The 27,406-nt window shown below is 37.6% G+C and overlaps 1 protein-coding gene across 1 annotated transcript; it reads left to right on the forward strand.

Moving 5' to 3' along the window:
• Positions 1 to 203: 203 nt before the first annotated feature.
• On the forward strand, positions 204 to 26,060 carry LOC136831115 (uncharacterized). The gene is made up of 9 exons (XM_067091068.1): positions 204 to 339; positions 895 to 1,040; positions 1,474 to 1,581; positions 4,310 to 4,539; positions 17,693 to 17,867; positions 19,215 to 19,454; positions 19,708 to 19,982; positions 24,572 to 24,709; positions 25,813 to 26,060. Exons 1-9 carry the CDS (start codon positions 204 to 206, stop codon positions 26,036 to 26,038), a joined length of 1,674 nt encoding a protein of 557 aa, XP_066947169.1. The 3' UTR covers positions 26,039 to 26,060.
• Positions 26,061 to 27,406: the final 1,346 nt, after the last annotated feature.

Below are 27,406 nucleotides of genomic sequence, written 5' to 3' on the forward strand. Positions count from 1 at the left end.
GCCTAAACATTTTGTACTTCGATAAGCGTGGCCTCTAGCCCTCTCTTTGCTTTCAGAAAACGGGACAAGATTCCTGTCTATCAAAAGCATCACCCGACTGAAAATTTCCTGCCACTACATTCTTACCGTCATCTTGTTACTTTAGTCTACGTAGCTGAGCTGTTCAACTCCTCAAACACCTTCTGGATCGGAGACTTTCCACGATGGGCGTGACCTCATTCAGCTGCAGAGGGATTCTTCTGATTTCATCGCTCTTCCAATTATCCAACACAGGCGAAGTTCCCACAGGCGAGGTTCCCTTGCAACACTCCTTGTCAATACTCCAGAGACTTGCTTCCAGTATGAAACTGTGTTTGTATGCAGTTGCTTTGTATTGATCTATCACAACCCAATTTTCATAGAAAAGTTAGAGGTCACATATATACAGTATATGCTCACGCACACACATATCTATCTATATTCATATAACACACACACACATATATATATATACCCGTATATCTATATATATATATATATATATATATATATATATATATATATATATATATATATATATATATATATATATATATATATGTATATATATATATATATATATATATATACATATATATATATATATATACACATATATATATATATATATATATATATATATATATATATATATATATATGTGTGTGTGTGTGTGTGTGTGTGTGTGTGTGTGTGTGTGTGTGTGTGTGAGAGAGAGAGAGAGAGAGAGAGAGAGAGAGAGAGAGAGAGAGATGCTGACATACGCAGATAATGGTTTGATAACTAAAATATATAGCCAGTTTATTAACCCGTACATACGTTGACACCCCATCTATGCATAATTAAATGAGTGAGGGGTCCTTTGTATTACCGCAGCCCTGGAGAGGAGCAAGGCAGTGCCAGGAAATGGCAGAGTGCCAACCATCGTGAGAACAGCCTTGTCAATAGTCAAGAGTCTCCCCGAGTCTTCCAGTGTCGTCTTCGCTGACCATGATAATCACGAGCTTCAGGTCTTGGTGAAGGTAAGACCATTGAATTCGTAGTTTGTTTATAAAAGGACAACTTCAGAACTGACAATAACAGGAGCAGCAACAACAGTAACATCACTCAGAACAGAATCACATAGCTAGAAGAGAGAGAGAGAGAGAGAGAGAGAGAGAGAGAGAGAGAGAGAGAGAGAGAGAGAGAGAGAGAGAGAGAGAGTTTTACAAACAGTTAATAAAAAATTTCGCTTCAAAAACGGTAAAATTTGTTAGTGCTTTGTCTTGTCGTTTCCGTTAATTTTCTTGCCGGTTGGCTTTTCATCATCTTCATGCTGATATATTCGGCAAGCGGTATTTTATTTCAAATTCACCCTTTCGTTTACTTTCCTTGTGATGCTCACAGATTGTTTCTTTTCAAGTAAAGTAATGTAATCAATCTCTTCCAATTTTCTGATGGGAATCTAATCCACAGGTACTGAGCGGGGCACTGATGTTTCAAGGGACAGCATTCTTCAACCCCAAGATGGAACTTGATTCAAACACAACTTCCATTGAGGAACTTGTCGATTTAGCGCGACAGGTAACATTTCACTGGTTGTCTTCCATGGACACGATGCAGACATTATTCTTACTCTTTATTCACTTTGAAATGAAGCTCACACTCAGTCATTCGCTTGGTTTTCGAGGTCTTTCCGAATTTCTACATTAAAATGCACTTGACACTTGTTACTTGGTTTAGAGCCATCCCTGTCCATTGTTCAGTATCCTGAGCGCGTAGACTATCCAGAGGGGTTGCATTTCTATTGCTTCTGGGTCTATTCACTAGTTGCCTCCCCTCCACCCTGCTTTCAATAGCCTGATATACCTGACTAAAACAGGGACGAGTCTTGAAGGGTCTCTTAAATAACGTATCCACGTCAAAGTTCAGCTTTCCCATGTACTCTACACGCTCTGACATGGAGTGGAACATTGGTGGTCATTATCAATAATACAAAATGTAAAGATACTTATTCTTGGAGCTTTGAAAGTGTTCGGGGGTGGTACAGAGGAGAAAGTAAGCATAACAGTTGCCCTTCCAGCCTCAAAATACTTCAAGAGCCGTTCGTAAAACTTGTCTTAATAAAACTAAAGACTAGAACCGAATGTGAGGCATACGTATGGATGGTTCCATCGAACATTACTACTTACGGTGCGTGCGTCCACAAATCAATTATCATATTTTGAGAGCTCTGTGGAGAACATCGCAAATCAGTGAGCTGGATAAAAAGCCTCAGAAAACTACAACTCAGCGAAGCGCGAGGAGGTTTGTTCCATATAGACAGCTCAGTGCTCTGTCAGTTTCAGCCAATCATTTCCACAAAATTCAGCCAATTATTAGTATGGAATTTCTCGGTCAAAGCAATATATAACTCACCAGTTAAACCTCGAAATCACAACTCCTCGTGGATTAATTTGCTCTCTGCGTCTCGATCCGTTGTTTCTTTGCTATTTCAGTGAATTGGTTCTTCAAGGATTTCGTAGATTTTTTCCCAGAAATTTTTTATCACTTCCAGTTTTTACCTTAGCAGAAAATCTCAATTCCAACAAATACAAATAAAGGACGACTTGTAGGAGAGAATGTTCAAAATGCTCAAAGCAACGAGTGAGAGCAGACAGATGTTTCGACTGCGCAAACCTCATTTACACATTCGGATGTGACTACGCTTCTAGACATCTAGATAACTTACGCCCGAATAAGTACCTGCGATTCTTAGGAAGCTGGCCATCAAACGTGTATTGAGTCCATTACCCAGCAACAACTGTACGTATGAACATTCAGAAGCAATTACTTGAATGCAATTAACAAAAGTAATTTCCGGATTTTTTCTTAAGTGTGTGTGTGTGCGCGCGCGCTTGGAAACTTTCCATCAAGACTTCATTGGTTATCAAATGCTGTTGTCTGAGTGACTTCAAGGATACTACTACCAATTAGGAGTGATATACAGTCACCGCTATAGGCTGACAAAGCTGGCAGCCCCAGGTTGAGGATCCAACTCGGAAGATGGCGAGGATGAAATTTTTACTACGAAGGACTGCTGAGTTAGTCTTATTTTAATCCCATACCTCGCCAGAGTATTTTCTAGCAGTGTAGGATGACTAAAGATTTGAGTGAAGAACAGGCAACAGGTAGGTGGATGGGTGGGTATGACATGAAGCGAGAAGAGAACTAGAGAAGGCATGATATAACGTGTGTATAGAATCAAACAAAAGAAGGGCTGTTTGAAACCATCGTTTTAGTGACAAAAAATGGCACAAACTCAAAGGTTTTCTGTCTTTGTCAACCCATATTTTACAGAATAACTAATTTATCAAATCTAAGAATAGATAGAGTTTTAGAGGATTTATTTCCTGTGAATTTTTTATATTATGTCAAATTCCCTATCAGGTCCGGTCTTTTGTTGAGTTTTGAAATATATTCTTTTCGCTATGTGCTCGAAACTAAAATGAAAGTTGATTGTTGAATGTTGGAATAACTGGGCGATGATGGATGATGAATGTCGAAATGAAAGATGAATATCAAATTCTGAAGGGTGAGCTGAATGTGATGTTGAGTCAAAAGGTGAAATTCCACTCAATACTCATTTTCGATTCTTGGAATTGACAAAATTAGTGACTACCGGCTTCAAGTGTTACCCATTCTTTATTGACGGTATATGTACGAGTATATACATATGCATTCACAGAAGTAGTCAACATACAATCCCATGTGGAACACATCGGGATAGATTGACCAGTGTGGCTTAGTTGGTAGCACCCTAGCCTTTTAATTGAAGGACCTGGGTTCGATAGCGATGTGAGTTAGAAATTTACATATACATGCATGCATACATATAAATATATATATATATATATATATATATATATATATATATATATATATATATATATATATATATATATAAATAAGCGAATCCCACAGGAAAATGACAGGCAGAAGTTCAGTACCATGCGCTTTCACGTTTATTAACGCATCGTCGGGGCACTTTGATGCGTTAATAAACGTGAAAGCGCTTGGTACTGAACTTCTGCCTGTCATTTTCCTGTGGGATTCTATTATATATAAATAAATAAATAAATAAATAAATAAATAAATAAATAATATATATATATATATATATATATATATATATATATATATATATATATATATATATATATATATATATATATACATACGTGTGTTTATGTGTGTGCGTATGTATATGTACATGTGTACATAAATATAATGAAGTGAGAAGCTGAAATGACTAGACCTTGGGCCATGGTAGGTTCGCGTCGGTCGCCGAGAGGTGAAGGTGATCTTGCTGAGCGACGACCCGAACTTCGTCAGCGCCTTCGGCAGATTCTCTCTGGAGAGGCGCCTCCTTGCGGGGCACTCGAGACTCCTGGTCGTCGGACGACTGAGTCAGCAGGAAGTCAGCGCCCTGACCAGGCACTGGACATTCTCCATGATGAATACTCACTTCGTCTTACCCAGTACCAAGGGAGAGTCGCAAAGGTGGGTTGCTTTGCTCTTCTTTTCCCCTCCAACCGCTTGGCTTTGGAATTCCCTTCCTGCCTCTTGTTTCCATGTCTCTTACAACCTCCCTTTCATGAGGGGCAGGTCTGTTTACTTGTTTTCTTCGGGGTTTAACCCTACTCTTCTAACCCAGTATTCCTTGTTCTTAGGTTCTTCGAACCTGCGCTATGAAAGGGCATACCATATTAAGTTCATTTGATATGATACAGTCTATACTACAAAATGGAATAATATCACAGCCAACGTGATATAATGCAATGCAGATGACGGTAGAATGTAACATAATTTCGCCTATTACTATGGAATTATATGGCAAATATAGTAAAATATGAATTGCAGATGGAACCTCTTTACGTACCTGCCATTCACGGCCTCTGGAAGTCGTCTGGCTCGAGTTGGATTCTGGACGCCCTCGAGGAATCTCGTTCTCCAAAATAGCCTCCTCTCTCCTCGGAAATTCTCAAAGTAAGTTTACTTGAAATCCACCGTTACGATTATAATGCTTCGTAAACATTTCTCGCCTGGTTTACCTACTGTATCTAATTGTCTAGCTATAATCGTGCTTTTGTAGTTGTATGCTCAGTTATCAAGCTACCGTTCCTCAACATCTATGCATACACCGTATGATAGAAATGGAGTATGTATGTATGTATGTGCGCCACTTGACCCTAAGACACGAAAGCATTAGATCAACTCCTTGTTTTATTCCTTCCTCCAGCTCAATGACAAGTATGTATGTATGTATATGTATATGTTATGAATATATATATATATATATATATATATATATATATATATATATATATATATATATATATATATATATATATACACACACACGTAAATGGATGTATGTATGTATGTTCTAGCATAACTCTGAAACGCATTGAGCAATTTCAACCAAATTTGATATACATATGACTTACTATCTGGAAAAGAATACTGTGGGGGTAATACATCACTAGTACCAAAGTGCACAAAAGTGGTGGGGGGGGGGGAGGGCTTCCCTGAAACTGGGCTGGTTATGCCTATAGACTGAGCAACTTTGCAAATTTATCATGCCTAATTTCGTTATACATATGACTTACTATCTGGAAAAGAATGCTGGGGTAAGGCATCAATGGCACCAAAGGGGGTGGAGGTTGGGAAGGGGGTGACGGAGAGAGAGAGAGTGAGAGGGAAAGGAAGTGAAAAAGAGAGTAGAGGGGGTGTTAGGGAGAAGAAAGAGGGAACGAGACAGGGGAGTGAGAGGGAAAAGAAGTGAGAGAGTGAGAGTGAGAGTGAGAGTTAGAGTGAGAGAGAGAGTGAGTGAGAGGGAGAGGAAGTAAGAGAGAGAGAGTAGAGGAGGTGTTTGGGAGAAGAGAGAGAGAGAGAGAGAGAGAGAGAGAGAGAGAGAGAGAGAGAGAGAGAGAGAGAGAGAGAGGTGGTGTTAGGGAGGAGAAAGAGGGAAAAAGAGAGAGAGAGAGAGAGAGAGAGAGAGAGAGAGAGAGAGAGAGAGAGAGAGAGAGAGAGAGAGTTACAAGGAGTTACAAGGATTAGGATGTCTCAAAGACTTATTAGTCCCTCCGAGGAGACATCATGTGCTCACTTATCTCTAGGAGCAGGTTTTGCTGTTCATTCAAATTGTTCTAATGATTTTGTCTAGCTTTCTTTTAAACTCTTCCACACTGTTGCTGTTGACAACTTCTGGTGGCAGTTTATTCCATGTGTCACATAACTTGTATGGGAAGAAGTTCCCACAATGAGATGTGTTGTATCTCTTCAGTTCTAGTTTCCATCCATTATTTCTTGTTTGGTTTTCGTTTAATGTGAAGAGGTTACTTTTTACTTTTGCTATGCCTTTCAGTATTTTAAATGTTTCTATGAGTTGTCCTCGCAATCGTCGTGTTAAGCCACAGATATTCAGGTTCTCTAGTCTTCTTTGGTAACCTATCTGTCTGATGGCTGGAATTAACTTTGTGGCTCTTGCTTGTACCCCTTCTAATCTATTTATGTCCATTCTTAGTGTTGGTGACCAAAACTATACTGCATATTCAAGACGAGGTCTAACTATGGAAGAGTAGAGCTGCAGCACCGTTTCTTTATTTCTGTATTTGAACTGTCTCTTTATGTATCCCACTAGTTTCTGTGCCTTCTTTTCAGTTTTTATGCACTGTTTTGTGGATTTTAAGTCCTTGGTAATAACGACTCCAAGGTCCTCTTTTTGTTCTGCACTATTTATGTCATTCCCAAGCAGAATATGTGTAACACTTTACACTTATCCAAGTTAAAAGGCATTTGCCATCTTTTTGACCACTCTCCTACTTTCCTTAGATCATTCCTTAAACTTTCCACTGTATCTGGGTCTGCTACATTTACACCTAGTTTGGTGTCATATGCAAATTTGGCTATCCTGCTAGTTAAGCCTACATCAATGTCATTAATGTAAATAAAAAACAAGAGCGGGCCAAGGACAGAACCCTGAGGAACTCCGCTTATCACATGTGCTCATTCTGATTCTTCACCATTTATTACGACTGCCTGTTTTCTATTAGTTACCCAGTCTTCAATCCAGTCTGCTATTTCTCATACAATTCATAAAGCTCTAACTTTTATCATTAGTTTCTTGTGTGGAACTTTGTCAAAGGCCTTTTGGAAATCTAAGTAAAGCATGTCTATTTTTCTCCTACTGTCGTCAATGTTATGATAAGCATGTTATGATAGGCAGGATCTGTTTTGTCTGAAGCCGTGTTGACTATTTAACAACAGGTTGTTTCTATCAATGTGATCCACAATTTGATCTGTAATTATGGACTCAAAAATCTTACAAGGGGCTGACGTTAGACAGATTTGTCTATAATTTTCTGGCTCTCCTCCTGGACCTTTTTTTGTAAACTGGGGGCACGTTACCTAGTTTCCATCCTTTTGGTGCCTTTCGTTGTTCTGCAATTTTTCTGTAGAGTTTATATAGGTGAGGAACTATCTCCTCTTTTAACTCTTTAATATCTCTTGGATGAATCCCATCCGAGACAGTTTTTCTATTTTGTTTTTAACGTCTTCTTCTTTAAATATTATTCTGTCAAGTGGTTCTGCCCCTTCATATTTAATAGCTGGTTCAGGGATTGAGGTATGGTTCAGGGACTGAGGTAGTGTCTTCAATTGTGAAAACACTAGTAAAAAATTTATTCAGTAACTCCGCTTTTTCCAAATCTGAGTTCACTAGGTTTCCTCTATTGTCTCTTAGGGACCTATGCTATTTTTTACTGGCTTCCTACTATTAACATGCGGAAAGAATTCTTTTGGGTTTTCCTTACAAGTTGATGCAACTCTCTTATCCTCTTTTATCTTTGCATTTCTTACTAATTTGCCCACCATTCTACAGAGTCTTTTATGCCTGCTTGCTTCTTCTGGTGTTGGGTGTGGAGTCATTGATTTGTGCAATCTGTCTCTTTATTTTATTTTTAATTTCTATGTTGAACCACTTAGGCTGATAATTGCCGTTTATTTGTATTTGCTTTAATGGTATACATCTGGAGCGTTTTTCTGTGTATTCTTCTAGAAAGGCTTCCCAGTAGTTATCCATGTCTGTGTTCTTGTCGTACTCAAGATTTTTAACATACTCCTTTAGTTTTTTTTAGGTCACCTCGATGGTAGTCTAATCTCTTTATTATCTTCTTTTCTTTTTCATGGCGAATATTAATATAAAATATAATCATTTTATGGTCGCTTTTGCCTAAATTTGCACCTACTGAAAGGTCTGACACCAGGTTATCTTCTGTTGATAGGACGATTCTAGTATGTTGTCTCTTATAGTAGGTTTGTCAACCCATTGGTGGAGAAATGAATTTTTGACAAATTCTAAAAGTCTCTTTTCTTCTAAGTTTGATGTGGAGGTCATAGTGTCCCAGTGTACAGCTGCATTGAAATCTCCCATTATTATGCAGAGTTTGCTGTTTATTTCTTGTCCTAGTAATGCATACAGCGCCTCGTTGGACATCTCCTGCTTATATTGATGCCAATGACTTCTTGAGTGGTTGTAATTTTACACTTTATTGGACTGAGGTGGTCCTTGACATATAACATAACGCCTCCACCTTTTTTATTGGGTTTATCTTTTTTTGAACAATTTATGTCTTGTTATGTGGTACTCTCTTACAAAGTCTCTTGTTGCCTCTTGTATCCATGCCTCTGTGATACCTATTATGTCTAGTTCTTCACTTGCCATCAATGCTTTGAAGAGATCTACTTTGTTCCAAATAGATTGTGCATTAAACTGCGCCACTCTGATGGACTTTTCTATCTTCTGTTTTGTCCCCGGTGGCTTTATTCGTTTCCCATATTTTCACTGTTTCCTGCAGTGCTATTACTAACGAAACTTGGGAGCTTTCCGGCTTCTTCCACTGAGTGTTCAGTTCACTGAGGTATTTCAAGAGGTTTTCGCTAAGAAGGTTTCCAAGTAATTTTGCTCCTTCTAAATTCAACTGAGTTCCATCTTTTTTATATAGTTTTTTATTCCCTACAAATCTGTCCCAAAAGTTTAAAAACCTAACACCTTTTTCTTGGCATATTCGCTCCAGTCTGTCGTTGATTCCAATTGCCTTGCTGAGGGAGCAGTGGCTTACATTGGTTCTAGGCAGTAGTCCTGCAAGAATGCCATTGTTGGTTTTCTCACGGATGTTTTCTACAACATTCCTCAGGTCAGCCACAAGACCTTCTGTCTGGCCAGTCCTTCCATCTTTTAGAAATAAGTTGTTCCCTCCTCCAAGCACTATGATTGCACTTTTTCTAATTTTCACTTTGATTTTCTTCACTACCGCAGTTATCTTCTTTGTTCCTGCACCTGGGTAAGAATTAACTTTTCTCGTATTTTTATTTTTGGCCACAAAATTTGACCCCTGATCTTTTACCAACGAGTCTCCAATTAAGGTTGTTTCCTCTTCTGATTCTGAGAGCACAGCAAATCTATTTGATGTGTTTATTCCCTGAATTCATCATTTTTTTGCTTGTAAGTTTCTTTCTTTGTACCTAGTCTGGTTTATGTTTCTGTTTCTGGTCTTAACTAATTGTGTTCTAATCTGCACTATACTCTTTTCGTTTTCTACTATGTCACTGTTCATTTCCTGTTTCTCTCTCCAAAGGTCTAGGCCTATCACTTCTCTTCTTAGGTCTCCAGTTTCCATTTCCATCCTGTCTTCTCTTCTCTTGCCTTTGAGTGTACCCTTTGTCAGCCCCTTTAGTTCCTTTGATATTTCTTCTACTTCCCTCTTCAGCCGAGCTATCACCTGTTCTTGTTGACAGGAGAGACACACTGAGACTACCTAGCTTGATGCACATGCCTCTTTGTAGTTCATGCACCACTTGTACACTGCATTTCGCACATGTGTGCTTTAGTTTTAACTTTTCTTGGGTCATCTCTGTTTGTGTCTTCGTTTCAATATTCCTGTCTGAGCTTTAATTCAATATTCTTTCTAATGTGACCAGTTGAAAAGGAAAAAAGGGGGTTGGTTGAGTACTCCCACAGTCGCTGCATCCACTTATCCATGGACAGTTTTCCATAGTTTGTCGCCAGGATGCCTTTTTTCGCTGTCACACTAACATACGGTCTCCTTGTTGTTAGGATAAGGCCCCACTGAATCCGTTGCATGCGTCCAACACGGCTAAGTGTTTTGTGCATCTCGATCAACTGCCATAATTCAAATACGAGTGGCCCCACGCCCATGCGCGTGGGTGGCGTCAGGTGCATTACTGGACTGCACGCGCAAGGAACAAAATGTTTTGTTTTTAGCCGCAGTTAGACGTGCGTCTCCGAGCCAACCGAGCCAGACGCCATCTCCCACCTTGCCCCATTCAAACGTAGACCTAAAACAACCTGAATTTGAACCACCTGCCCAACTTTGGGTTATAATCAAATGTGATGATTTGTGGTTATGATAAAGGATTCAAGTATTTATGTAAATACCTTTGTTTCATAAGTTGCTGTATCTAGTGTTCAGTTCACACACAATCTACATATCTGAATTTTTTTATTCAATAAAATAAAGTGCAACTTTACAAATTTCGAAATCAGTAATCCTTACCTCAGAGTTACTACAAGTCTCTCTTCCATTGATATTGATCTTCTGTAATTGTTATCAAATTTTAATATTTGAGATATAATGCCCTCGTGAATTAAGTCAAAGGTTTTCGGCGACATCCAACAATATTAAAAACTTGTCTGGATGCTGTCGTAACTTATGAAAGAGTGTTGCACATTCTCCACTCTTTCCTCGTTCTAAATTTATGTCATGAGTCCAGATTTTCCTATTGTTCAACACTTCTAATTTGGTTGACAGCAATGAGTCATAGAGCAAAAACTCGCACGCTCCCTCTATGACGGCAAGTGGTGCTGAACTGTCCGTCTTGTAACCTAACCGTCACTCGTTTGTCTGGTTGGGCCACACATGCAGAAGACGGACACGCTTATAGATGGACGAGGCTGCTTTGTCAGTACTGGACGCACACGATAGATTCGGTGGGGCCTTAGCCTTAGACAATCCCAAACGTGTTGCAGCTCCCAACTGAGCAACACAATTTGCCTAAGTGAATGATTTTTCGCCAGGAGTGAACAGCAGCATCCCTTAAATTACTAAACATCCAACAGCCCTGAACAGCCAGAATCTCATTACCTGACTGCTTCTCCTCCAGTCATGAAAATCCCCAGGGAATGGCGACAATGGACACACCAGCAGACCCCATGGGTAGGAAGTTCGACAATCAATGGCGCAGAAGCTTGTCTGGGGTCCTTAGTTGGCTAGGACTCCAGAAAGGCACAAAAGCTCCGCAACCTCAGAGCAGTTTAGCCTTCACTCACAGGGTAGTGGTTGCAGGGGTTGTCATTCATTGCATGAAGGATTGAGCTTAACAGGCACAATAGCAACACTCCATTACTGCATCCCCAGTTGCCCCAGGATTTCTCTAATCCTGGTCTTTAGAAACCTGCAAGCATCTTCCCTGCGTTATTTAAAGAGGTTCCAAAGCCTCCATTCTGACGCATGAGGTAGCTGTCAGCTCCTTACACTAATCTTATGTACAGTATATATATATATATATATATATATATATATATATATATATATATATATATAAATATATATATATAAATATATATACAAACATATACACAGATACATATACATACAAATATAAATATAATTTTTAAACTTTTTATTTAATTTTTTACACTTTTTTTTTTTTTTATTATTTAGATGTAACAGGAGGAAAACCTCATAGTTACAAGATGAAATAATCAGTGAGAGAGTGGGATGGCAAGGTGGTAGAAAGGTGATTTGAACAGATATGAGAGAGAGAGAGAGAGATATTTTATTGGTCATCATTCAGAGTTATCCCGGCAGCGCTGGGTTGGTCAGGTAGTATATATTGTATATATATATATATATATATATATATATATATATATATATATATATATATATATATATATATATATATATATACTGTATATATATACTGTATATATATACACACACACATATATATATATATATATATATATATATATATATATATATATATATATATATATATATATATATATATATATATATATATATATATTATCTGACAACTGATAAACTTTCTCTCTCTCTCTCTCTCTCTCTCACACTTTTCCCTCTTTCTCCTACCTAACACCCCGTCTACCCTCTCTCTCTCTCTCTCACTTCCTCTCCCTCTTTCTTTCTCTCACTCTCTTCCTCTTTCTCTCTCCAGCCCTCCCTGCCTCTTTCCCTCTTTCTTCTCCCTAACACCCCCTCTACTCTCTCTCTTTCTCTCTCTCACTCTCTCCCTCTCTTTCTCTCTTTTTCTCTCCAACCCTCCCTGTCTCTTTTCCTCTTTCTTCTCCCTAACACCGCCTCTACTCTCTCTCTCTCTCCCTTTCACTGTCTGTCACCCCCTTCCCAACTCCTAACCCCCTTTGGTGCCATAGAAGGTACTAAGTATACGGGAATAATCAGTCCCATTTCAATGGCAGAAGCAGTCCCGTTTCAGGGAAGCCCTTCCACCCCCACCCCCTTTGATGCCCTTTGACGCTAGTGATGTCTTACCCCCACAGTGTTCTTTTCGGGATAGTAAGTCATATGTATACCAAGTTTGGCTGAAATTGCTCAATGCAGTTATGCTGGAACATACACACATACATACATACATCCATTTATATATATATATATATATATATATATATATATATATATATATATATATATATATATATATATATATATATATATATATATATATATATATATATATATATATATATATATATATATATATATATATATATATATATATATATATATATATATATATATATATATATATATATATATATATATATATATATATATATATATATATATATATATATATATATATATATATATATATATATATATATATATATATATATATATATATATATATATATACACACACACATACACACATATAGCAACATCCCTGACGTTTTATCTAAAAATTTACATTTATTATAAATCAGCTCTAGCTGCTGCCAAGTATGGGCCACTTGCGTGCGAAATACAGAGGCACCCTTGCTGATCGGATTAATATCTTGATTTCATGTTCAGTCTTTGCCTGACCTTCCATACGTCCTCTTCTCTGTTTTCCGTTTTATAATACCTTCGAACCGAACCGCCACTGCTTTCTATGTACAGTATTTCTCTGGTAAATCTTTGAGATGGAAGAGCAAAGCTAATCTCCCATAATGATAATGAGGCGACGTGAAAACTGGAGAATCGCTTGATTAAGGGAGTTGTCTCTTGCAATTCTTCAACGGTCAGTCCCGATGCCTCCATTAGCCCCACTGCTGATGTTCTGAGGTCACAAGAAGGCGAGGGGAAGCCCCACCTTCAGGCTGCATTAGGGGTTGTAAATGACCACCTGACCAATGACACTTAAATCTACTGTGGGCCTGGCGTCCTGAAATTTGAAATCCGAACAATGAGTCCTGTTCTCCCCATTCCCTCCTTCCAGTATCCTTACATAGGACTAGAAAGTTGAAATTTGTCAGTTGGCCAGGAAGAACAAGAAGTCGCAATATGACTTGAGCCGAAACCACACATGAAAGGCAAACTTTGATTCCAGCGCGAGAGACTGAGAAGTCGAAAGGGTGACCCACTCTGATGATTCGCAATGGGCACCTGACTTTGCATAAACTTCGAAGACATCATGAAACCCGCTAGCAATACTGTACTCCTTCCACCAAACCTGACCTATTCTTGTGCAGCTGCCAGTTGTAAAGAGCCTATATGGTAATGCAGCGCCACGAGAAAATGCCAGACGTGCATATGCTGCTAAAGCTAAGTACTTTAAGTTACACAGTTAGGCGCACGGCAAAGAAAATAATGTAAAAGGGAGTCACTGGTTCACCCAGGGGGTTGTAAGATAAAGTATGTCAGTATCTTACGCTGAAACGTAAGAGAAGTAAGGTCTGTTCTGGGGGAACGTTTTGGGAATTCTTATCACTGCTGAAGTACTCCACAGTTGTTAAAAGTGCTCTCATTAAAATGATCTTTAGTTTTGTATAACCAAGTGCAATAATGCTCATTACTACTTAACTTATTTCTATTAGGCATTAATTACAGTCTTAATAAGTACCTGATGTAGAAGTATCTGTGTGTATAGAACATTGCTTCTAAAGTTGCAGATTCTCTGTTTCATTACAAGCATCGAATTTGGCCTTTTGTCATAAGAGAACCACACCTGTGCTCTAATTACTAAATTCTGTTGCAACAGTAAAATTCATGAGAATATTTTTCTCTTCCTGTGTAACGCTGTAACTTTCGGAAAATCGTATTTATGTATAATATCACATTGTAAAGTGCTAAGTTTAGGGATTTTCCTTATGTTTGTGAATTAGAATTACAGATAGATTTTTATGTATTGCTTATGTTAAGGGATGTGTTTGATGTGACTGAGTATATGCTTGCACTAGCATTTTCAAATACTAGACATGCGTGATGAGCAAGACTAAGAATTGAAGTTCTGGTTAAGGAATCAGTTGATGTGTTGAAACAGATTCACAGTTCTTAGGTACACTGACGTTAGCTTAAAGAGTGCAAAGTAACACAACAAGCCTCCAGTTAAAGTTCCTTTCTCTGGACGAATTATAATTGAATTGTCTGTGTTAAAATAACTCTTTAACTATTTGGAAGTCTTTTAAACGAGACATTTCATTTTATAACTTTAACATAAAATCGCTGCAATTTGGTACGGACGCATTGGTTAAATGAAGCTGAAGTTGAGCTATCGTCTTGTTTTTGTGGAAGTGTAAATAGTTTAGTAAGTCATAACGGAGCTACATTCACTCTCCTTGTTTATGAAGTTAAGTCCATTCTACGGGATCCTGAAATAACTGAAGCTCAGCCGTTCTATGAGGGAACTAACTATATTTTAATTTTAGATATTAGCTGCATGTGAGAGTGCTGACGTTCGTTGTACGAAATTATTTACGTTTTGCCTCTGTAGTTAACTACTGAATCGATGTGTGTAACTTTTCATTTTGTCTTGAGTCAATAATTTCGTCCTTGTATGCCTTTCACTCCTCTTTGTTATTTTTTTTCATTTTCATTTCGTATATTATTTTCATTTCTTGTTATTATGTGGGTAAATAATTTATCAGTGCTCTATTTTTGTGTAAATAAAACGGTGAAATGTGAAAACCGAGCATTGTCAATAAAAGTCCTTGGCTGACCAATGCGTGTTCGATAGCTCTACGCATGGTAAGTTTCCTGAAAGGAGAGAAATACTGTACACTAAAATACACTGTGGATATGATACGCATTTATCTGTGTATGTGTGTATTGGGTTGAGTGTAATCTGGAGTTTAAGGGGAAAAGAAGTTCCACCTTCAAAGACATCCAAGAAAGGTTTTCCTGAGAAGTTTTATTGTGTCCTAGTAATATTGTGGAGTCCATAGCAGGCACATTAAACCGAGCACTGAAGTAATTAATTTTGGATTTTGAATGGCAATTTTGAAATGACACAACAGCCAGGGGGAGGTGCAGCCTTGAGCACTTGCAAATAGCCCAGGAGTGTAAGACACAAAAATTCTTGCTTTAGACATTATCCACCCGCTCGAATAGCGAACTAAACCAAATTTCAAACAAAAATAAAAATAATCTCGCGTGACACTGCAGAATCATGGAAAAAATTCATGTATACATACATACACATGCACACACACACACACACACACACACACACATATATATATATATATATATATATATATATATATATATATATATATATATATATATTTAATCAAAATCCAATTATTGTCCCAGAATATCAATATACTGTCAATTCGCCTATGCTACAACATGTTTTGAGGTTTAATGGATGGCAAAATTCGTTTCGAAACGTTCCAAGTAAAGGTTCACTAACAGGAGGAAAAAGGAAAAATGAGGTTGTTGGCTGCACACTGGATAATTAATTTCACGGGATTATCAAAGAGGGACAACTCGACTTCAAACGGCTTCAATTTCGTACTTTTGAAAAGACAAGACATCGTCAGTCGGGACTTTGGTAAAAAGTGATTTCCCGTCTAGGTTGAGAAATTTGATGTTCAAATGATGTTGGAGTTACGGGAACGTTTGTGTTATTCAATTTTTTCACTAAATCACCCGCATTTTCCATATGGGGAGGATGAAAAGGTTCCCAGGGATGGTTATAGTTGCTCTGCGGGCCACTTTTTTAGTAATTACACGAAAGAGAACCTGGTGGATATTCTAGGGCTTAGAGGGATGCCGTTTTTTTATCTTTGGGAGGCCATAGAAATAGGGGCGATATTATGGTCACAGCATTAAATGGAGTGAGGCAAAGTTGTTTTTCAAGAATAGTCGTTCATACCAGAGGAATATTCTAGAATCTACCAATATCAATCAACCTGAGAATATGAATCTGTCAGGTGGCCACTAGAAATACGATCCAGTTACACAGATGATTGAATATGAAGATGCATTCTCAAGAGGGTGTTCCCAGTGATTCACCCCCGGCCTCGGCAGGTCAGTGTCAGGTACGTATCGACAAGAACTGAAGCAGAACTAAGTCTTAGCCCTTCCATCATAGAACAAGAACGTCATTCCACCGGTGTATATTTTACATGAATGCTGATCCACCTATGTCTTTTTTCTGTGTTTACTAGTGATCTGGACTGAAGCAGAATCAAATGAAATGTACTGATTTTTATTTTTTTATTTTTTAATGGGCCCTTTAATTTCACACACACACTTTATATATATATATATATATATATATATATATATATATATATATATATATATATATATATATATATGTATATATATATATATGTATATATGCATGCGTGTGTGTGTATGTGGTTGTGTGTATGTGTGGATGCGTGTAAATATGTATAGATTTTCATTCTGGTTTTTCAAAGCGCCTCTGATAAAATTCAAGGGAGCAAGTATCAGCATTTGTGTAACGGTAGGGGATTTAATGTTAACGAAGTGGTTTAATGAGATAATATGAAAGAAATAATAATAAAGGCTTTCATAATATGAGGTAAAGAACTAATCAAGAATATTCTGGGGCATAGTCAATGATCTCTTCCAGGCTATTCCAGAGTAGGATGTTTGGAACATGCTCGCAGCTGAAAACAGTCAACTAGCAGCTTTACCATACATAGATATCTTGTAATTTATAATACGAAGAACTACATGACTGCCAGGGCTTCCAGGGCGGTACATGAATCAGTGAAAGACAGTAATTCATATCTGATAAATATTTCTATATTTAAAAATTTTTTTGATATTTAAGTTGCACATTGAAACTTTGACTGTAAGGCAAGACTAGATGTTCGGGGAAAGTCAGGCAGTTTATCACAAAGAAATGTGTAGGAGATTAATTACGGACTAGGCAAGTCTGTGCTTTTCAGAAGTAAATTAGAGGAATAGACTAAATGCTATGGACATAGAAAAAGGGTCTTACCTTTAGTATCAAATGATACATTTATAGCAAGCAGCTAACACTGCTGCCAAGATGAACTAAAAATCAAGCCAACAGAAGACGAAGTTGAAGAAACTTTAATGTATCCCCGTATCTCTAGTATGTATGGCGAGACTGTTAATGTATCTGCACTGCCCTACGAGCCTTACTGGATGGAAGAGAAGACAGAAGACGGAAGCGTCAAATACTCTGGAGCAGACAGGCTGATGTTGGAGGCGATGGCTTCAACACTCAACTTCTCCATCAATTCTCTGCCCGTGAAGTCCTGGGAGGAAGTAAGTTGTGGCTAACAGGTGTTATACTCAGTGAATAAAGTGTCAGGAAGTGTTAAGTGTTCTCTATGAATCAAAAACTCTTATGCTAAATATTAAATAGTTAAATTTAAAAATACTGTATCAGTGTTATTTTGATTTCCCTGTTGGCTTTTATTTACGCAAAGTGAAGCAAAATACACAAAAGACATCAATGCTAAATCGTGTGCTTACTTCTCAAAAGATATGAAGAAGACTCGGTGGATTTGTTCCACCTGAGCCCTGGGAATTTGTAAGGAAGCGGACTACTTCAGTCATTCATGACAAACTCTAATAACTGTAAAAAGGATATTCTGTAGTTCCACTCTGTATATGGATTCATACTCGAGATGGTGAAAATTAGTTTCCTTATTCCTGGAAAGACTTACAATGTCTTCGAAAAGTTTGACTGAATCACATTATCTAGAGATAAATTACTTATCACTGAATTGTCGATAACAAAATTGCAGAGGACGAATTGCCGGACAGTAACATCGATAAATGTCCCTTTAGTTTCTTCTGGCACACGGTATTGAGGAAAATAATGTGCACAGAACGTCCCAGTCGTCTTTTTAAACATAATGTGTCATGAACCTTACGAAAAGTCAGATACTTTGTTTGTTCTACTAATAAATCTTTGGATAGTGCTCTTACGAGATTCATCATCTTTCTCCATTGCAAGGACTTATCACAGTGTATATAATTTCAGAAGTTGTATGAATATCACAAAGCAAGTATCAATTGTTTGATAAATCGTTAATTTGTTTCATCTATACAAGCTGGAACACTTTGCATCATCGTATGTATTCATTACCTAGGTCCTGCACTTGAGAAATATGATCGTTATAATTATGAATTGAATATAAACATCCACGTTCTCTTCTTACGGTATAAAAATCAAGCTTGGAGCGCTTTGCCCAACTCGGTGTCTTCTACAGGAAACCTTTGTGACAATCAGTGAACTCGGAGCGTATAGGAAGTAAATAAGATTACAGATAGACAGCCTATCGTTTTACAAGCATAACTGACCATGGATCACACTAATAATTTACATACCAAAAGAGGTTCAGTAACATGACTATGTCAGGGAATTCTCCAATAAGGGATACAAGAAGATATAAATTTTGGAAAGAATAAAGAACTATAGATTTTAATGTCCGCAATCACACGAACCAGCGCAAACATTGCTTGATAAAACATTCTCCACAGAATCAGATCACAAACGAGAAATAACTTATTGTTAATAGGCTAGGTTTTAAAACGTATTATAATAAATTTCACACTAATACCAGCAATGACTTTTGTTATTGTATTCCATTTTCGTAAAAATAGGTACAGCAAAGTGTAGCTGAACGTTTGGCATGGGTAGCACCGATAATTCATCTCTTAGCTCCTGCCTGGCTAAAGCACCTAGATTTCACCCGCACCTATGAACATGACGTCAATCTGGCCTTTGCCATGGTGAAGCCAGTCATCGAACCTAAGTGGCAGAGTCTTTATTACCCTTTAAGTAGCGAAGTATGGCTTCTCACCTTGGGAACACTACTAGTAGTGTCTCTAAGCCTAAGTGGGGTAGGTCCAGAAATACCGAAATGTATGTTCATGCTTTGCGATATAATTACTTTGGAAATAAACTGAATTATAGCGCTCCTGATTCAAACATGATCATTCTGAATGTAAAAAGGTGAGAAAGGACATAACTACAGAAATATAAACAATGCTTTTACACCTTATTTAGTATGATCTAATAATTTCTGCAAACGATCTTCTCTGTCTGCAACTGAAATTTGAATTGATCTGGACATCCATCATAAAAAATTCACAGGTAATCAAGGGACGTCAAAGTTACTTGAAGTGCAAACACATTACCACTGGAGGCATTGTGATGTGGGTATTTGGGACACTCCTAACCCAGGGATCTGACAATAAGATTTCTGCAGCTGTTTCTGCAGTGTCATCAAGGACGCTTGTGATTTCGTGGCTGAGCAGCGCTTTCATCATCGGTACGATCTACAAAGGGAATCTGATTGCTTCTATTCTGGCTCCCAGGTACCCTCCTAGACCTGAGACCCTGGAAGAGTTGGTAAAAGTTGCTGAAAAGTAAGTAGTTGATCTTCATGAAATATTCTTTATGGTTCTTCTGATCTTGCAACGATTTTTTTAATCTGGAAATAGATTCATGATTAAACCATATTTGGTAAACTCAAAGTTTAAACACTTCTGCTGACCAACTCCAGCATTACATAATAAGCAAATTTCTCTTGGGTCTTTAGAACATTGATACAGACAGCAGTGCCATCATTTGATCATATTCTGTCTTTGTACCGGTGAAAAATCCTGCATTTCACGGAGAGCAGTCTATCAAATCCAATTACTGGAGGCCCAAGGAATTTTTTGTTTTGCCTTGTACAGTGCCACTTGTAAGTCTGAACAAGGCCCACGAGATTTATGCTTCTCTCTAATGGGTACTATTTACTTAGCCATTCTCTTTAGCTCAAAAGAGGGATTACTCCTCCTCTCAAGCGACTCATAACACCCACCAGACCACCTGCTCTCACATATAGTCTGTAGAAATTGGTAACACTTGGACTGCATGGCGTAAAGACAGTTTCTTACCTTCCACTACCAAGCTTTGGATTCTCTTATTGCACTTGTTTTTTCTTACTTATCTTTTTTTCTTTAGTAGCCAGCATGGTAATCATCTCCTTCATTTTACTCTCTTTTTTCAGCCATCCCACTGAACGTTCATTTTCTGCCTCCTTCCATTAATTCCAAAGACAGAAAATATTTGTAGGAGACTTTATTCATCCTCGTAGTCACAGAAATCTATTTCATTTGAAAGTCTGTTTTCTTTATTCAAAAAATAAACAAAGATAAAAATAAGACAGTAAAATGAAAGGCAAAAACATTAAGATTATAGGAACAGAAAGAACATTTGATCTCTACATTTGGACAAGTTTGGCCGCTGTTTTTATTTTGCTATATTACAAGACTATGAATTTTGTTTCAGTAGGCTGTAGACTAACATACACAAATTTATTTCATCTATACGTTCTAACGAACTAATCCACTTTGTATGTTGCTTGTACTGGAAGATTCTACACATTTTATCTCTGTTCTCTGGACCAACTCCCATCTGGTCCCTTCATCTTCACTTTTTGAAGAAGCTGTGGCACTTCTTAAGTCGCTTGTACTGTAATACTCATGGCCTTTTATCTGTATTGTTGTGGACTAATCCACACAGGGCCCTTTCATCTAAAATTCCTTGTATTGTAACACTGTAGGTGTTTTATCCAGGCAGTCTTTATGATAATATCTATGGGATCATTCCGAAAAGCTTGGTCACTATTTAAGTTGCTTGTGATGTAAGACCATTATTCTCAAAAATGAAATTTCATCTACGCTTCTTGACGAGGTGGGGCTCCTTTTCAGTTTCTTGAACTATCAGACTGTAAGAGTTTTATCTTAGCTGTCTTGGGACTAACTTCTACAGCGTCCTCTCACGTATACTCTTTCTGTTAAGGTTAGGCACTTTTTGTTACATTTACTTTAAGACTGTTTATTCAAATAGTCTTTCGACTCACCTCTGTTAGGATGTCATGAACATTTTATGACAAGTTAGGAACTTTTTATGTGGATTTTATTGTAACACTATGAGTTCAGTCTAGGCAGTCTTCAGAAGGATCTGCACAGTACCATTTCATTGATACTTTTTGTCAAGCTGGGAATCTATGTTGTTTGTACTACTTAAATGCAAATGCTGTATTTATGCGGTCTCCAAACTAACCTCCACAGGGTCATTTCTTCTTTACATTCGGGCAAGGTGGAGCATTATATGCTGCTTATACTGTAAGAGGTTTATCTAATTAGGGTTAGCTTCCACAGTTGCATTATATCTACACTTCTAGACATCTGGCTCACTAATCCTGTTACTTGTATTTTCAACTGTAAGAGCTAATTTGAAGCAGTCTTTGGTTTAACCTAAACGAAGTAATTTCATCTACCCTCTCTATCATGCTGACACATTTTTATGCTGCATGTAGTGTAAGATTGTAGATGGTTCATTTAATCAGTCTTTTGTCTAACCTCTACAGGGTTATTTAAGCTAACTCTCTAACAAACTGGAACACTTTTTGTGTTTATAGCAATGTGAGAATATCAGAGTTCTCTCTTAGCAGTCTTTTGAATCACCTCCATAGGACCATTATATCTACTTCAATAGTATAACAGCACAGGCAACATAAAAACAGCTTCAGTTTGTTTGTAAGACAAATTGAAGCTGTTGTACTGCTGGAGTTTTATCTAAGTAGTTTTGGGCTAATTTTCAAATGGTCATTTTATGCATCCTGTCTGTCAAGCTTGGGCTCTTTTTATTTTCCTTATACTTTAAAACTGCAACAGTTTTTTCTTCTTGGTAGTGTTGGGACTAACCTCCTCAAGGTAATTTCCTTTTCACTCTCTGGAAAGCTGTAACACAATTTGTGTTGCCTGTACTGTAAAAGTGTTGGAGATTTATCGTATCAGTCTTTGAACTAACTTTCACGAGGTCATTTCATCTACACCTTCCGACAAGCTGGATCCTCTTTTATGTTTCTTGTGTTATAAGATGATATTTTTGGACAACCTTCATATGGTCATTTTATCTACACTATTTTGATAATTTTGGGGCACTTTTTATATTGCTTACACGATAGGACTGTTGGGCTTTTATCTAAAAATTCTTTTGGACTAACTTCCACAGGGTCATTTTATCTATTCTTTTTGTCAAGCTGGGAATTTTTTTCATGATGCTTATACTGGGTTAACTTTCACAAAGTCATTTTATCTTCCTGTCTGACAAACTGGGTACTTTTTATGCTGATTGTATGGTAAGACTATTCAGTTTATCTATGCTGTCTTTGGCTTAACTTCCAAAGTAATTTTACTTACATTTTCCGGGACGCTTCATTTGTTGTATGTACTGTAGGAATTTGATGTAATCGTCATTGGACTATCACAGGGCCAATTTAGTTACACCTTTTGAGATGCTGGGACATTTTTATGTTGCTTGTACTGTAAGGTTGTAGGAGATTTATCACAACAGTCTTTGAACTAACTTTCACAGGGTAACTTCATATGCACATTTGTTAAGCTTTTGTTTTAAGACTAAAGATGTTTTATCTGTTTTCTTTGGAGTAACTTTCACAGGATCACTTCATCAAGACTCTTGGACAATGCATGGCAATTTATATGTTGCATAAACTGTAAGACCCCGATTTTTACCTATCACTCATCATCTACACTTTCTGACAAGCTGGGCCACTTTCTATGTTGTTTGCGCTGTTAGAATGTAGGAGTTTTATCTAATCAGTCTCTGGAATAACCGCCACAGTGTCATTTCAATTTATCTGCACTAACAGGCTGGAGCACTTTTTGTGTAACTTCTAGTGTTAGTCTGTAGGAATTTTACCCAGGTAGTCCTTGGACTACTTTCACATGGTCATTTAATTTCAACTTTTTGATAAGCTAGGGCACTTTTTACATTGACTGTATAGTTCTTGGAATAATTCCCACATGGTTATGGCATCTAGGATATTGTTCTCAGGTGTGGTTGTCTGCTTCTGTCAGATTTATCTCTTTTAAATTTAGTGGTTCGTGGTGGTAGGTTTCTGTTTCCTAATACTTAGTAGTTATAACTTCTGCCATCGGCAGATGGTCTCCTCTTTGTCACTTTTTCATAAGTTGCATTTTAACAGAGATCGTTCACATTCACAATTGATCCCTGATCCAATTTTCCTGCCGAGAGCAACCAGGTTGGCTGAACAGCAGCACCAATATGCAGTAAATGTGCCTCGCTGTCGAACTTCTCAGTTTCAGAAATCCTTTTTTCTCACACCGTCGGACGGTGGAACAGTCTCCCAGAGGATGTTGTGTAACTGGAACTTCAGACGTTCAAGCGAAGATGCGATGCTTTACTACCTAATACAATTCAATCTGTATTAAATATTTTACTCACATGTTTATCTATTTATTAATTAGTTAATTTATGTTTTTCTAATAACTGATCTCTCGTATTTCCCATTTTACCTTGCTACTTCTTTCTAATGAACAACATATTCTTTGGAAGCTTGAATTTCAGGTCAATGGCTCTCCCGAGTAATGACAATAATCTATACTTTCTGACAAGCTGTGACACTTTTCATGTTCCTTGCACTGTAAATTCCATGGGGTTAATTTGCGTAGATTTCTGATATGATGGGGAATTCTTATGGTCATTGTACTTTAAGACTGTAATAACGTTATCTAAGCAACCTTTAGCATAACCTTAACAAGGTAATTTTACGGCACTCGCTGTCAAATTGCAGCACCTTCCATGCCGCTGGCACTGCAAGATTGTTGGAGTTTTATCTAAAGTACTGTGATTATCCTTCAAAGTGTTGTTTTAGCTATACTTTCTGTCAAGCGTGGGACGCTTTATATGTCGTCTGTACTGTAAGGCTGTAGGTTTTATATAATCATTCTTTGAACAAACTTCCGCATGGTTGTTTCATCTACTCTTTGTGACAATCAGGGTCTCTTTTAATGTTAGCTGTACTCTAAGACTTTTGGCGTTTTCCTCTCCTTTCTTTTACACTTCCTTACAGGCTGGATCAAATTTTATGTTGCTTGTACAGCAAGAATTTATGCAGTATTTGAACTAACCTCCACAGGGCCACCATGCCGTCTTTTGGGGACGTCATCTGCGGAATGCTGGAAGAGTCTGATGTGTATTCCAGAAGAGCTCTGGGAAATATCCTAGAATTAGGTTATGAGGCTAAAGAAGGTCTCGAACTGACGCAGAAGTACAGGTTAGATGAGTTCATGAGAATGAGCATCGTTTTACTTGTAATAGAGATGAATGCTGAATGGAATTTTCTTAAATGAACTTTGTTTAAATGAAAAAATTCTTATTCTGACAAAAACTGAACGAAATTTTGGAAACGAGTTATTTATTAAAAAAAGGTGACTTTTTCTTTTGTAAATGATACGAAATGAATGAAAATGGGTTTCTTAAAATAGAAAAAGTGATTCATTCCCGTGTAAGTAAAGTCAAGAAAGTATATGAAAACGAGTGTTGTTTCATTGAAAGTGTTTAATTTACATGTAAATAAAATGAAGTCAACTTATTCATTGTAACTCGGGGTAAACTGAAATGGCCTGTTACGCGTTTTATGAAAAAAAGAAACTGTTTTTTTGAAATCTTATCGCTGCTAATCTGAACTTATAATGAAATGCTAAATCAGCTGATATTGACTTGGATTGTAAGGGGCTGTATTTTCATCTGACTAATTTCAGTCATAAAATAACACAAGATCTTTTGAATTTGAAACCAACAATTTTTACTTTTTCTTTTTTGGAGGGGTTCATATTTCGAAGCAATGCATTTAATTATTTGGGACGGATGTGCATTAACGCCTTTCTGGGTAAGATTTCATGTAATTCAAATAACTCGTCAGTGACAAAAAAAAACCAAACAAGACCTTTTATGTTGGATAAAAAAATATCAAAACTGTAACAGACTTCAGGAAATAGACTGAATGAATGGATGAATGTATGTCAAATGGATCCATGGATCAGTACTGTTTATGGTATGCATGCAACCTGGTCACCTCAGCAGAATTGCTATCTCCCTAACGAATGATAATTAGAAACGCAAAACTGCTAAAGCATAGCTCTGATGTGGTTCATTTGTGTTTTGATACTGAGGAAGTATCCTCGTCTGAAGGTATCTGCGACCTCATAAACACGAAAAGAGTTCTGTGAATTTGATCTCACAAATGTCTCTAACAGTAATACCTGCATATAGGGAATCAATGTGAGATGAGTCTTGGTCTTAATGAAACCATGAATGGCTCCATCAAACACCGATGAATAAAAAGTACCCTTATCATGATATTTTTTCTGCTTCCAGGTACCCTTACCTGGACTCCCTACGGTACCTGCAGCACCAGCTGGCTCTCCACTACACTGAGGCAGATGGAACGTCGAAATTCTACGTCGGTCGTGAGAGACTGTTGACCACTCTCAATGGCTGGCCCATACCCCATGATGCCCCTTACAAGGATGTGTTCGATTTCGTCATTTCGGCCCTCGATGAGGTATTACAAACGCAGCCTTTCATGGGCGTAGTGCGGTAGGGTGTGAGGCGCTCGTTCCCCTCTAAATTATTGCAAGGGGAACAAATGACTTCTGAAAATTTAAAAGACATAAAATTATAGCAGAAACCAATTTAAGATGAACAACAAAGCAAAAACATTCTGTAATTAAAAACTAATGACAAAGCATTAGCAATACTTTTTTGTTAATAAAACCTAGGATATATATAAAGATAACAACTGTATGTTTATAAGTTATGTGTTAGTTTAAATCCTCTCTAAGAGCAAGTCTCTCTTTCCCCTATAATACCCATGTGGGTCAACTAACAACAAGGTACCCAGTTCACAGTTTAGGTCAACAGGGGCATGCTGGAACTTGCCCATTCCTCTTTGTTCGGTTCGAAAGTTGAACACTGATCCCTCAGGCTGTGAGCTACGCGCACTTTCTATTGCAACATGACACCTGAGAGAGAGAGAGAGAGAGAGAGAGAGAGAGAGAGAGAGAGAGAGAGAGAGAGAGAGAGAGTTTTGTAGAATCATACCGCGTTATATTCGAAGTCAATGTACAGTGTTTGACTACATTCGTTTTTAAAATATCTATATTCGTGATGGTACAGAATTGAAAACGGTTTGTTATTACTGAGAATAAATTCTTGACATCAGTCATTTTGCAATATCCATCTTTGAACTCTAAATAAAAAAAGAGTTGTTTCTCAAGAAATAAAACTTATAATTTTCTAAAAAATTTAAAGTTGGTCATAAATAAAGCACGGTATAGGTTGGTCAGATATATCAAAAGACGAAGAGAGAAGGCAACCGAATCGAGACAAGGAAGAGGAAGACAACTCGGAGTGGCAACGTGCTCCAGATAGAAGAGTCATGAAGCACACCAACAAATAATCACTGGATTATATAATTGAAAATCCGGCTCACGAGTGCGATTTTCAGATAGTCATTTTAGTACCTGTGTGCGGACAGCTTTTGTCCCAGCCCCTTCCCCCAACTCCCCAAGATCCAGGTTATACCCATAACATGGCTCTCTGAATTTGTTGTTATATCTAATGTCAATCAACAATATACAGAAAGTCAGGGAGCTTAATGAGATCTAACCCATCACTGAATTGAAATAACCTTTTCGGGGCCCGATCCTTTTTATGGGAGATCGCCCCATTAAGGTCTAAAGCTCTTGGAAGAAACGGATCCTTTTAATGAGATCTAATCCTCTATTGAGAGAAGAGTCCTGTGATGATGTTTATTCGCCTTTGGGTGTAAACTGACCATCTTGTTAACATCAAGACCCATTAATAAGATTTTGATGGGATTCATTTAGCTGGCTGAGATATAATCTGACTGAAGTGATTTAATGTCCATAAATGGAGAAATACATGAAAAATTTTTTACACTTTTCTA

This window comes from Macrobrachium rosenbergii, chromosome 48 (assembly GCF_040412425.1).
Source record: "Macrobrachium rosenbergii isolate ZJJX-2024 chromosome 48, ASM4041242v1, whole genome shotgun sequence".
NCBI classification, from domain to species: domain Eukaryota; kingdom Metazoa; phylum Arthropoda; class Malacostraca; order Decapoda; family Palaemonidae; genus Macrobrachium; species Macrobrachium rosenbergii.

Coding starts and splice junctions, on each gene's coding strand:
- LOC136831115 (XM_067091068.1), top strand. CDS start 204: ATGGGCGTGACCTCATTCAGCTGCAGAGGGATTCTTCTGATTTCATCG. Junction 17,868..19,214: donor CCGTGAAGTCCTGGGAGGAA/GTAAGTTGTGGC, acceptor TCGTAAAAATAG/GTACAGCAAAGTGTAGCTGA. Junction 19,983..24,571: donor TTGGTAAAAGTTGCTGAAAA/GTAAGTAGTTGA, acceptor TAACCTCCACAG/GGCCACCATGCCGTCTTTTG.